Source organism: Triturus cristatus, chromosome 8, assembly GCF_964204655.1.
Source record: "Triturus cristatus chromosome 8, aTriCri1.1, whole genome shotgun sequence".
Taxonomy (NCBI): Eukaryota; Metazoa; Chordata; class Amphibia; order Caudata; family Salamandridae; genus Triturus; species Triturus cristatus.
In genome coordinates, this window is record NC_140591.1 from 1,617,516,181 (window position 1) to 1,617,529,119 (window position 12,939).

The following is a 12,939-nucleotide window of genomic DNA, read 5'->3' on the forward strand; positions in this document are numbered from 1 at the left end:
CTGTCTTTCCGAGGTGTTATAAGCGTCTCATCGGCCCTATGCAAGCACCACAGGGGCTGCTCTCCTCTAATCTTTTTCATTAGATTCTAAAAGCCTCTCACTATTCTCGTGACACACAATATCTTGGTGCAGTAATTGTAAGAACACAACACTGATCATTAACTATGCCCTTGATAGTTCTATCAGCTCACACTTGATACTAATATATCTTCCCTTTTCACTGTATATGTAGATAAGTCACGCATTGTCCTAAACATGCCAGATGTGTATTGCTTTTAGGCCAATGTCAAATAGAAAAGAAGAGGTCTATAAAAAAGCATCTGTAAAACAATTATCAAAATATTTTACTGAATTGTGTGGTTTACATTAAGAAGTAACCAATCCAGATAGTTAAAACATTTGCAACATAGTATTAACCCCTAGATGCAGAGAAGGATTAGCCAAATTCAGTTGCACATCTGGAGTTTACGTGAACACATCCCAACGTGAGGCCTTTCAGCGGAAGAAAGGAAGAGATGGAAGATGAGGAAATGTCACAGGGGAGACCTCGAGGGTGGGAAGAAACTGAGTTCACTGGCTTACCCGTCGAGTTTCTCAAATCTAGCACCGATCTGTTATACCTCCTCTTAAGGCAATTGTGGAGAAGGCGGTGACGACTGAGCTCCTACAGGACCGACCAAATTGTCATCCTACTTAAACCTGATGTGACACAGGACCAATGTTGATCATATTATCCAACATCCCTTACCAACACTGAAGTTAAGAACACTGCCACAGTGCTAGCTCCCAACGTGTTCGGCTGATTGGATCTACAGTACACCCAGATCAATGCGGCTTTATGATCCACATAATATACGACGTCTTCACAATGCCCTAGTCCCCTTCCTAGGCGGCCGTCATGGTCCATCTTTTGCATTGCCATAAATTCAGTGGCACTATACACTTCCTTTACATCAAATTACTGGCCAAGGTACAAATCAGTGGAGCACATTCGGACGCTTGATTAGGGACACCAGAGAGGGAAAGTCATGATGGGCACGGCCAAGTGTTCATTCGAAGACCTATGGAAGAATTTTGACACGTAAAAGCAACACTTCTTCAAATATTTACAATTAAGGTACAATCTTTAACCACATATTGAAGATCTTGCAGTCCTCCCTGAATTAAATTCTCTTGAAGCAAAAAGGCTCATGTCGGTGGCTACAGATTGTAGGAAAGTATACACCGTATACCCATCAATAGTCATACACCTTGCATCTCTGACACCCTTCCGTGAGCATGGGAGGGAGATACAGGGCCTCTCGCGGATAAAGGCTGGCAATCTTCTCGAATGGCCAAAGAGAGATTGCCATCGCCAGCCAATTGCACATACTATAGCTCAAATCCCTACACAGCATATACCTTCCTTGATAACACATTCGACATTTCAAACGAATCAGATCGACAAATGCTCAAAACGTGGAGAACAACAGGATGACTTCATTCATACAGCCAGGAGCTGTCCATGGATCAAACCGTTTTGGTCTGGGGTGTGACATGCTTCAAAGCGTTATAAGATGGCAGCTGGATGACGACCCCAGATTACCATTGTTACGTATAGGTCTTGATTTAGACACCAACTGATATAAAACTGCATTGATACATTTAGGACCAGTGGTGGCGAAACTTGATATATCTAGTAGGTGGCGAGACAGTAACCCACCCATTAAAGCAGGGTGGGTACCGGTGATGGACCAATATCACTGGAGATACCACATCGGTGATTCCGCATCTTGGAAGACTGGATGGACTAGGATGGAACTGCAAGGGATTTGAGTACCGGGTAGGAAGGAGAATGCTCCAGTCAAGGGCTGCTTTTAATTCTTTTCACCTCACATAATGCCAATAAAAAGCTTTGGTTAAAAAAGAAAAACAACATTCATGTAGTATCAGGATGTAAACTGCTAGGCCACACTTCGTGATAATGGAGTTTTTTTAAAATGGATGGACAAGACACCAGAGCCATTGGAAAAGATGCAGACAGGCCAGACACTGGAGACATTGAAGGGTTGCAGATGGAAAACACACCAGAGCAATCGGAATAGATGTCATTGTACAATTTTACACACCACAGCCTTTGGAAAAGATGCTCTCTTACAATCATACAGTCAAACAAACCATTTCCATATGTCCAAACGTAGTTCACAGAAGGCAACCTACTTCCATCTCAGAGTAAGTAATACTCAATGCCGCTGCCTGGCTTTCCGCACCAGGCTCAAACTCCTATGTCTGGCATGTTGTACCTGCAACATGGGATAGAAAAGTAACTTTTCTATAGACTGGGATTCATTTTATGACACAGAATTAAGCCTTCAGTGGGCAGGAGTTGGCCTTTTCACTCAATCTGCTTTGATGACTGTAGTCAAGTCTTGTATCCAGTATGCAGGTACCACTTCCCGAAGACCGATTCCATTACCAGGAAAGTTGCTTCAGCGCTTCTTGTAGAGACAGGCTTTGAGCTCCAGGCCAGGCAGTTTTCCCTTGGATTTTGGTGGACCTGTCTTGGTGAATTCAAACATGTAGAAGTACTTATTCTCGGTGTCCTGCAAGAAGACAGGGCAGTTTCAGCAACAACCTTGATACAAAATAAAATGCACACAGTAACATAACAAAGAACATGTGTTGGATGAAGACAGGAATAGTGACTATTCTTAATACACCAAACACTCAACCATATAAAGGGAGGAAGACTTGTGGCTTATACGCACACAGCCTAAAAACATCACCAAAGGACGGGTCTTCAGAGCAATATGAATTTGATAAGAATAGTGAGTGGGGTGCAATAGGTTCCCAGTGGCGTCCCACCACTGACACTGGAGTTGTAACCTTTGCAGCTCATGAGAGTGCTGTGAAACATGATCCCTATGGGGTCTTCTCTTTCAGACTGGAGTAATCGTATCCTTGTGCAGTTCACATGAACAGAGAGTGGGCGCAGTAAGATCCTAAGACTGTGGTGCAGTTATAGCTCCATGCACCAGAGACTCAGTAAGAGTCCTAGCATGTCCCACTCAGCACTAGAGACATGTGGCACCTTTCAAAGCAATTTGGGTGCTGGTACACCCTTCCTAGTCACTGAGAGCAGGCAGGGTCTTCAGATGTCTAGTTTCACTATGCTGGTATTTCATTTCACTAAGCTGATTGTTGCAATAACTTCCCCATGCAGTCATTTGCGTAAAAACTGGGTCTGCAGTGACCTACGCAGTAACCTCCCCAGATTTTAGGTGAAGTCCTGCCTTGGTGTACTGGCACTAAGCAAATGTGGCAGGGTGCCGTGCTCCCTCTGTATTGATGCTGGGCATAGGGTGTATTTAGGACTGTTTTAAAGTGCTCTTTTGGAAAATAACATGTACTTATGTCTTCTTCCAGTACCTTGGTTGTGTTCTTAAAGCCCATGATTGCCAACGCACTAAGAAACATTCTAACATCTCCGAAGCGGCTGGCCACTTCTGCGACCTTGAGAACTCCCCTGTGGATAAAGAAAGACACCGAAGTTCATTAGAAGGCCAACAACAATAGATTTTCATTTGTGACATAGACCGGCAGAGAACAGCAGTGGAGGAACAGACTGGACGACTGCAGCATCAGAGGAATACAGTGGAAACAAAAATCATGGCAGGAAGAGATTGGCAGAGGACGCGCTGAAGGATCTTTTAAGAGAGCAGCACTAGAGTACACTGAGTGAGAAGACCGTATAAGTGCAGTTTACTCACTCACAGAAGCAGTCGAATCTAAATTGGAACAATGGATTGTTGAGAGCTTCACTGAAGACAATGGCTTGTAATGGATGGTATAGGCCCGAGCTCCAACATTCCAATGCTTGGCTTCATGTTTCTTCCTTTTTTATTTAGAACATTCTACCCTTAGTGGGTGGAATGGTGGAATGTTCGAATGGACTTCTAGCCCTTCTGCCTCGGGCTATACCAGTTGTTAGAGGCCTTCTCACTTGTTATAACTTGGGTTCAGGGCCTGTAACAACCGCTATAGTCCTTGGCAGCGGGTTATAAGGCTACATTAAAGCCTAAGCACATGCCTACCTATACCCTTCCTCTCCTGCTCAGTCTAACTTGATGACTTGCACAAGAAGACATGACATGAGGTTTTGGTGCGTCTGTCATCGCAGGGAAAGTGATAACATCACAATTACTTACCAGTAATTTTCAGTACTCCGAGTCCTGCTCTCCCACCAGAAGAGACTCATAATAAACATAGAAGTTGCCGGACTCTGATTAACATATGTCAGGAAACAAGAGAACACACCCTCTGGGAATAGAGAGGGAACTTCATACCCCTATTATAACCAGAACTGAGCTAGTATAGTAGGCTCTGTGTAGTAGTTTAAGTTGGATAAGTTTAAAGCGGGATCGTATTGCCACCTCTCGAGGAGAGGCCAGGGCCTCCTGCCATTCTTCGTCATTGATGTCTCCCACATCATCCACCCATTTGGTATGAAGCTTTTCTAGAGGATCAGGCTTATTTTTAAGTATTTTGCGATATGTCAGTGAAATGGCTTGGTCTTGAAGGTAGTCGTCTAGGAGTCTATCATCCAACGGGGAAGAGACTGGCAGGTCGGTTCCCTTGGGTATTGCTTTTTGTAGTACACTTCAGGCCTGAAGGTACTGAAATGTTTCCTCGCTGTGCAATTGATAATCGCGTTGGAGGTCGCTAAACAGAGTCACTCTTCCTCCCGCCCACAGATCGACCACCTTTGAGAGGCCTATTAATTCCCATTTATCAAATCCTTGTGTGCGTCGAGCAATGGGGTAACTTGTGTTATCTTATTTTTCCATCCCAGGGCGGCCGTTGCGGTGTGCCATATAGCAATTGTGGTGGAGGTTGACGTGTGTGACGGTGTATGTTTCTTCCCACCATAAAGGGCCCTAGTTTAGCTACCAGGGAGCATGTTGTGCCTATCCATTCGATATGCGTGGTCCGTGCCAGGGCGGTGCACCCAGTGGTTGAGGACCACTAGTTGTGAGGCCAAATAATAGTTTTTAAATCGGGGGCAAGGCAATACCTCCCTTGCACCAGCTTTTTGTGAGTTTAGCCTAAGCTATACAGGGGTACCGTTATTCCACAGCATGGCACGTACCTCCGACTCAATGGTGTTAAAGTAATGTGAAGAAACCAGGTAAAGCGTGTTCTGTAACGCATACAGAAAGTGGGGGAGGGCCATAATTTTGTAGAGAGCGGCCCTGCCCAGCCGAGTGAGGGGCAGTGTTTTCCAATGTTACATGTCAGCACAAATGCGACGCAGAGGAGGTGCGAGATTACGGTCATGATCTTCAGCAAATCTTGGACAGCGTTCTGCAAACTGGGATTGAAACGCGAGGCCATTTTTTTATGTATAAAATGCAAAGTTCTAAAGCCTACAAATCAAGAACTGGCTCAAATTATCACACCTTCTGTAGCAGTACTCACATATCTGTTTGTAGGATTTGAAAATCTTGTTTCTTGCATTCCTTGTGTTTTGGTGGTGTTGTAGGCAGTTTCTGTACAAAGTTGCTGCCACTGGATGGGCTGCAAGAATGGACTCCCTGCAGTTTGCCTCTGAGCCTGCGCCTCCCTTGACCACTCCTGTTAGATGAGATTCTCTTTTAAAGGAAGGACCTGTATATATATCCCCATATCCTTGGCAGTCTTGTCTACCTTCTTTGCCTCAAGGGTTTTGTTTTTAACCTAGGGCCAAACAGATGGTTTCCCACAATATTTGCCTGGACCGCTGGTATAAACCGTGAGATGCACACCCATGCATGCCTTCTCTGGGCTGTACCAGTAGTAAGCGGTCTGCTTTCTGTATCTGCCGACCTCAAGACCGATTTAAGGCAGGATTTGGCTATGTTCTTGCTTTAACAATTGTTTTGGACCTCTTCTGGTATTCCTCTGATAGGTGTGAGATCAAATTATCTATGTCCTTCCAGTGCAGGTATGCCTGTCTATTGAGGAGAGCACTGGAGTGGTTTATCCACCATTGGGTGGCAGCTGCTCTGTCCATCTTCCTACCCACTGCCTTCAACCTCTTACTGTCTTGTTCGGTGGGGACCTCACGGATGCAGGTGACATGACTCATTTTCTTGCTGGGGAAACTGTCTCAAGATGTCCCTAAATGTACTTTTTGTCCTGAGAAGGTGCTCAATTCTTATTTTCTGTGCATTGGGTCACTACTTTAAAAGTTGCTGGCTTTGCAGGATCCCGCTTAGTAGCATGGGCAGAAACTGATTTCTCTTGTAGAAGGGGCGCAGTGTTTCCAGTGGGAAACCTGTGTCCTCCTTTTCTACCTCCAGCTTGACCCCCAAATGTGCCTGCAGCCTTTTCACTTACCATGTGGTATGTAAGAAGGTCAGAGTGTTCGGTCTCTATGGATACATCTCCATCTCTTTTAGTGGAGAATCTGCTTTGACATGTTCCCAGTGTCTCGTGCTCAAATGTGTGGAAACCAATTTTTCTGAATCTGGTTGCATGAAAAGGTATTCCTCCCCCCATCTTCGGGTCCTGTTCTGCTTCCTGTTGTGTTTGCATTGGTGCCTGTGTCTGGAGTTCCTGCCTCTGCTTCTTGACTCTCAAAGGCTTAGGGTCTTCTTGGGGAGAAAGATGGCCTGATGTATCACAAGGGTTCCTCATAAGGTCCATTGGGTCTTTGCAAGCTTTCTTTTACTTCATCAAGTTCTTGATTTCTACACAAATTCGTCTGACTCTGAGTGGTTGGGAGAGGCACTTACACTTTAATAGCTGGATGACTGTTGCGGAATGGGTAGGTACACCGGAGTTCTTGGAGACGGGGGGGGGGCGTGTCCTCCGGTATTAGGCCACACTTAAGACGTACACTTGATCGAGTTAGGCGCCCGGTGGTGCCCGTTCTGGCTTGGAGCTTTATTGGCTTTTTCTCCCTCTCACCCCCATTCCCCCCCGACCTCAAAGTATCTTTGGTCAAATTTGTTGCAGATGTTTGTGCTGACTAAGGAACCCTGGTAGTTTATTATTAGTTGTAGTTGTGTGTTCATTTTGCGATGACATTGAGTTTGTTTTCTTTTTTCTATTTTCTTTATATGGCTTTTACTTTCTCCTATGCAATCTTTGCCATATAAGAGAATATTCAGACTTATGTTTTTTTTTTTTTAAAGATACACATCTATGATGGACAATGTTGATAGTAGGCCCGATCACTCCCTATTGAGTATATTGCCATGGTGGGAGATTATCTAACTATTGGGATGAACACAGAGGGGATGGTCACTCTGGAGACAAATAGTTATGGAAAGGAGACTGCGAAGAAAATAAATGTTTTGTCCCAGAGATGCATCAATAATGTAACGTGAAACGAAATGGATGAATACAATATGCTATAGGATACTCTTACTATGGATGTGTAATTGTGTTGAGTATAATCTTGTTTATGATACAAATGCCAATAAAAAAGATATTTCTTGCTTTCTACATCTACTGTCCTCTTCTTACTCTCATCGTTGACAATGTCAGAGGTTTTCCTGTTCCCATGGGACTTTTCCTTCAAGTGCACCTGACCCTCTACCCCCCTTTGCGCTCAATCGCTCCCAGAAATCACCAAAACGCCCTTCTGCAAATCCTTACCAATGCCCTTATCTTGCCTAATAGAATGGGAAGACTAAAGCCTGTGACTGCAGGATTTGTCGGCATCAAGGGCTTACTCTTGTGTGACTCTGTGTATTCATTCAAATACTTATGCTTCGGCGCTTAAGGTAGTGGCCTGGATGCCTTCTCCTTCTATGGCTCAAAGTGCCTTTGATATAGAGCACTGTAGACTTGGGATCTTGTCTATTTCTAATGATCTCTGACTGCGGTGACATTATTTTGAGGTCCTAGTCTCTGTATCCCCTGTGCCTCCTCTGTCACTACCCAGGAGCACCCCTTCTCCGCTTTTGAAACTGCGAGAGCCAAGCCATATATGGCAGTCACCCAGTGTGCTCAAAGTTTCTTGTCCCTGTTGACTAAATTATGGGGCTTTAACAATGAACATGCAAAACAATCCTCTGACATATGGTTTTCTGGGGGGCCGAACACGCGTACTGGGTGATTGTTGTTAGGGTGAACTTTCTAGGGTAGTTCGAAGCAAAATTTATAGAACTTGCTTATCGTCCAAAATGGTGTTGATGAAAGTCATGGATTCCATGTTGACTACCATCCTCTTGCTGCATTGAGTCCACCCTACCCCTGACAAAAAGCCAGAAACCACGATCCAGTACTGAACATCCATCTCTGCAAAACTCATGACTGTTTTGTATTTCTCTTGACTTGAACAAGTTCTTCAGGAGCTCCATCAATGCACCTCCACAATCAAGGAAGAAAATAAAATCTAAGAAGTTGGGCACGTACAGGGGGACATCATACTAGAAGTTCATTTGCTGACGCCCACTCACAATAGAAAATTTTGGAACAAAAAAAAAACGTCTGGGCATAGCTACTAGAAGACGGGATTGTGCAAAGCATGTGAATCTAGAAGAGATTTCAAGCTGCAAAAATAAACATACATTTCCTCTTCACCCTGAACGAAAAGTGTCTTGTGTAACATTTGTATGTTTTCATTTACCATGCTCCGCTGAATTATTTCCTATCCAGCATTTACTTTACACTCCAGAAACCAAGGACGCCATATAATAATATTTACATTGTTATACAGCAAGACAGAGAGGTATGAGTGCTTTTTATATCTATGAACAAGTCAAAAAGTCTCTTTTACAATGAAGAGGATGCTAAATATGGATATACAAGTAGTACAAGTCTTGAGACCTCTAGATATGATACATCATAAAGAACAAACAGAACATCATTTGGTCAGTGAAAGAGCAGTGAGGATAGAGCGAACACTGAAGTAAAAGCTAGACAATTAGTAGAGTGGAGAACATTTTAAAAATGGGTGGTGTTGCAGATGCGGTAAGTAGATTGGGCTAGGAGTCACATGCTAGATGATCAGAAATAGGAAAAGTTAGGAGAGAGAGAAGAGTTACAAGCGAGGATAAAGTTGTGTTGTATTTGTTTTATTTAGGTAAACAAAGTCACAATATTGTTGTAATGTATAGTGTGAAATTTAAGATACTAAGAAAACTGCTAAACCATGCGACTAGAGGCAATGCAGTCCCGACTATAGAAAAGAAGGGGGGGAAAGGAAAAAAAACACTCTTTAGTGTGATGCTGGCAGCTCAAACAATCACAAGGTCAGCAATTCCACTAAACCGATCACAGCTCATATTAGCTTGACTAGATTTCAGGACATGATGGCTTGTTCTGTCTTCTTTTTTCCTATGGAACAAGGATATGGTTTGCTCAGACCCTCCTTTTCCCAAATCACAACAGAGAAGGACTTCAGAGTAGAATTTAGCTACTGCTAACTTTGGAAAGTTGATAAGAAGTGGAGTCATTTAGAGATTAAAGGTCATGTGCTGCAAAATGACCTAGGTTAGTCTCCATATGAATTGAGACAAATGACGCTTGAGAAGATTTTGGAAGGTTTTTCCGATTCACCATCAGGAAGGGGACTTAACCAGAGGGGTTGGTTCAGTCGCATCGCCATTGACGGTTCCTCCAAATCTGAAGGGAAACAAGAATCAGCACAGACTGTATTTCATTTTGATGACCAGTTTCTCAAGCAGACTTGCAACTCTCTCCACTGTAGGCTGCCTTAGGGACCATTTGCACACAGGGTACCATGCGACCTACTGTATCTGAAACCACCATGTGATAACTGACTTCAAGAGTGACTAGCCTCCTATAGAGGAAACAAACACTTTGGAGCACAAAGGTTATTCCGACCGAGGTATCAATCATAGCCTGATGAACTGAGGGAAGTGAAAAGGTATGAGGGCAGTCTTGGCCTGGTTTATGGAGGTGCTCGGATTGAACTGCAGAACTGTTGCAAATCCCAGATCGACTTAGCTTCCCAGGAAGAGGGAATTCTAAAATCAGTCAGGCGTCTTACTAAAGGAGACGTGGATGAGGTCGGATCCCAAATGGGCGGTCTCCAATTCAGTTCAGTCACGTTCTAGAGCCGCTTGTAATGAGAAAGTCCCTCGAGACCCAAGCCAGATAATTACCTTTTGCAATGCCAGATCAGGATGAGAAACAAATCCTGTACATCTAGGATTGAAAGAAATGCTTGACCATAGTACAACCACGTTGAACCTCTCTGTTGGAAAATGGCATTCCAGGATTAAAGGGTGGGTTCTCATCCCTGGTGAAGAATCAGGAGTAAAACTAGAGACAGAACTAATTCTGAGCCCCATAAACATCAGCAGGTCATCAAGGTACTACTTAGAGATAGGTGAATGCTGAAGGGAGCAGCAGGAGAGTGATGTGGGCATAGCATAAAGTGTCACTGAATGAGTAAAAGGATAACTGGCGACTGTTCTCCAGTGCAGGAGATAAGAGACTGTAGTGTAAAGCCCATACAGAAGGCTGCATTTAATGATGCACTTAATTTGTTGTCTGGGTTTCCGCCCACCAGCACAATACCCTTTTCTTAGCTAGGCTGAACAATACACATCTTACTGCGCCATAGTACAGGACCCTTCTGTCATCTTCCAGGAGAACACAAACTCAAATCCCATTCTCTTTAGGTGGCTTCATCTCTTTCGTATCGAAGCACTTAGGGTGCTGTCTGTTCATCAGAGCATAAAAGTGATGGGCATTGCATGACCTTCTCATCCATGCCATTCGCAAATCTGTGGAACTGAGCTAGGTATACGAAGGGATGATGATGACGACCAGTGCAACTGAATTAGTCTTGCTGCGGGGGATTGAGAATCTGGTCCTACACTCCTGTGGCACGGCTGTCACCAGGCAGAGGTCAACATAGTGGAGTTGGTAAAGTCACAATTCTAACAGAAGAAGTGTATAATGAAAGGTTGTGGCTGCACAGCTGAAGGCCGGTGGTTGCCGCAGCGGAGTTGGTGGCAACGCAGGAGGTTGCATAGTGGCCACGCCCAAAGTTCTAACAACATGTATGGCAGCCGGAATTTCATCTGAGGTACAGTTCCAAAATGTCTGCTAAATACACCTTAAAATATTTATACATTAAGAAATTGTCCCACACTATCCAGCTGGATAGGCTTCAGGCCACTATCCATGGTCTCTAGTGAGCAAGGGAAGGGTAGATGTTGGCAGCCATGGTGCTGCAAAACTTCCCATCATCAGTGAACTCATATTTTCACCAGAATTCTTACTTGCAGGCCACAGCACCAACAGCAAGGCCAGTGGAGGCCTCACAGGCACCTCACATGTTACCTCAATCATTTCAGTTTATGGAGCACCAAAAGCAACATGCCCCAAGCTACAGGATCCTGTAATGGAACCCTTTTCAAAAAGAAAACCTTCCGTAGCATGTAAAACAATATTCTTATTACCAAATGTGTCTATTTTGATAACATTGCTATCTATAGTTAGTATATTTTACTGTAATTTCATTTCAGTCCATGTTTAGCAAGCTTCACACCATAAAAACGAGTTTCATCACTATTTATAGTCACAAACATCAGCAGTTTCTTACTAATTCAAACCTTTCCTATTTGCAAATAAATGCATGTATTTCCAAATTGTAAAGGAGAAGTATGTAGAGAGGAAGCAGTGTCATGGGGTAGATGAACCCCCCTCCTCCGCACGTCCATTGCAAAATATGGAAACTTTCATTTGATGAAGGAGCGACAGCTTACTCTTAGAAGGTACTGCACCAGATTTATAAAGAAAGAAAATGTACAGTTTCTTTTTCATTCAAGTTAAGGTTAACCTTGTATAATTAACTAGGTAGAAGTTACATCCTGTCAATGTTTCATGGTCTGCAGTAGAAATCCAAGGGAGGTGCCATTTTTTATGCATTTATCTTAACATTCCATATTGCATGCACATGGCAACAGTTTCATTAAAAACGTACTGAATAATTTTCTAAAGTAGAATGTCAAATATTTAAATATACAAACATTGTTAATTTTTCAGTTTTAGAGTGGTTCTAGCACAAAGCTTTGGTAATACAAGTTTGATGACTCTGCCTAGTCACCTTTAGAGAGTAAAGTGAACCACAGAATCCTCACCCTTGTTTTAGGATCCGGTTGGCTTCGCCAAAAAAGTCTTGCAAGTTGGTGCCCATAAGTGCCAGGCAGAAGACAGCAATATCCACAGACTCGTCTGCAAGAGGGACCTGGAACAGAGACAACAGATGTTACTGTGAGGGACGGGGCCAGACCAGAGGCAATCGAAGCAGAGGAGTAAGAGGGGTGGGGAAAAAAGAGACAGAAGGGGAGTGAGGTTCTCAGAACAGAAACAATGGAAGAAGGAGTGAGGGAGGAGGGGACTGGAACAGATACAATGGAAACATAGGAGTGAGGGGTGTGGCTCAGACCAGAGACCCTGGAAAAAGAGCAGTGAGGAAGGAGGTAGCAGGAACACAGACAATGGAAGTAGTTATAAGTAGTGGTGGGGGGTAAACTCTGCTACGCAGCTATTGCAGAGTTTCTTTACCGAACTTCGCGGTCCAAGCGGAGTAGGAAAACTCAGCAAGCTCCGCCGGTGGAGCGGAGTTTGACGCCCACCCCTAGTTATAAGGGCAGGGCCAGAGCAGAGGCAATGGAAGCAGAGTAGCAGGACATGAAAGGGGAACCAGTAACAAGTGTAAACAAGATTCGAGACAATGGAATAGTAGAAGGACAGGGCACGTATGGGACATAACTGGAAGAGAGAGAGGGAGACCTATAAGAGATTGGAGAAGGTGGTGAGGTTGTACGGCAATGATCTAGGTAAAGGCATTAAAGATAATAATGAATTATCTAGGAGCTGCTGCTCAGTTCCTAATGAAACTCTGGATATTGTGCTGACGCAACTTCTAATATTGGGGAGTGAAGCCCACCTTCCTTTACATCGATATATGTAAATGTTTTATGCTAA

The 12,939-nt window shown here is 43.8% G+C and overlaps 1 protein-coding gene across 3 annotated transcripts in view; it reads right to left on the minus strand.

The window, feature by feature from the left end:
* Positions 1–323: 323 nt before the first annotated feature.
* Positions 324–12,939, minus strand: part of RRP8 (ribosomal RNA processing 8) — a 208,302-nt gene continuing 195,686 nt past the window's right edge. For all 3 annotated transcript variants that reach the window (XM_085623551.1, XM_085623552.1, XM_085623553.1), the window contains exons 6-8: positions 12,090–12,196; positions 3,409–3,505; positions 324–2,582 (exon numbers count right to left, since the gene is read on the minus strand). In XM_085623551.1, the coding sequence (XP_085479677.1) occupies positions 2,469–2,582; positions 3,409–3,505; positions 12,090–12,196 (318 nt within the window). In that variant the 3' untranslated portion in view covers positions 324–2,468. The remainder of the gene's footprint in view (positions 2,583–3,408; positions 3,506–12,089; positions 12,197–12,939) is intronic.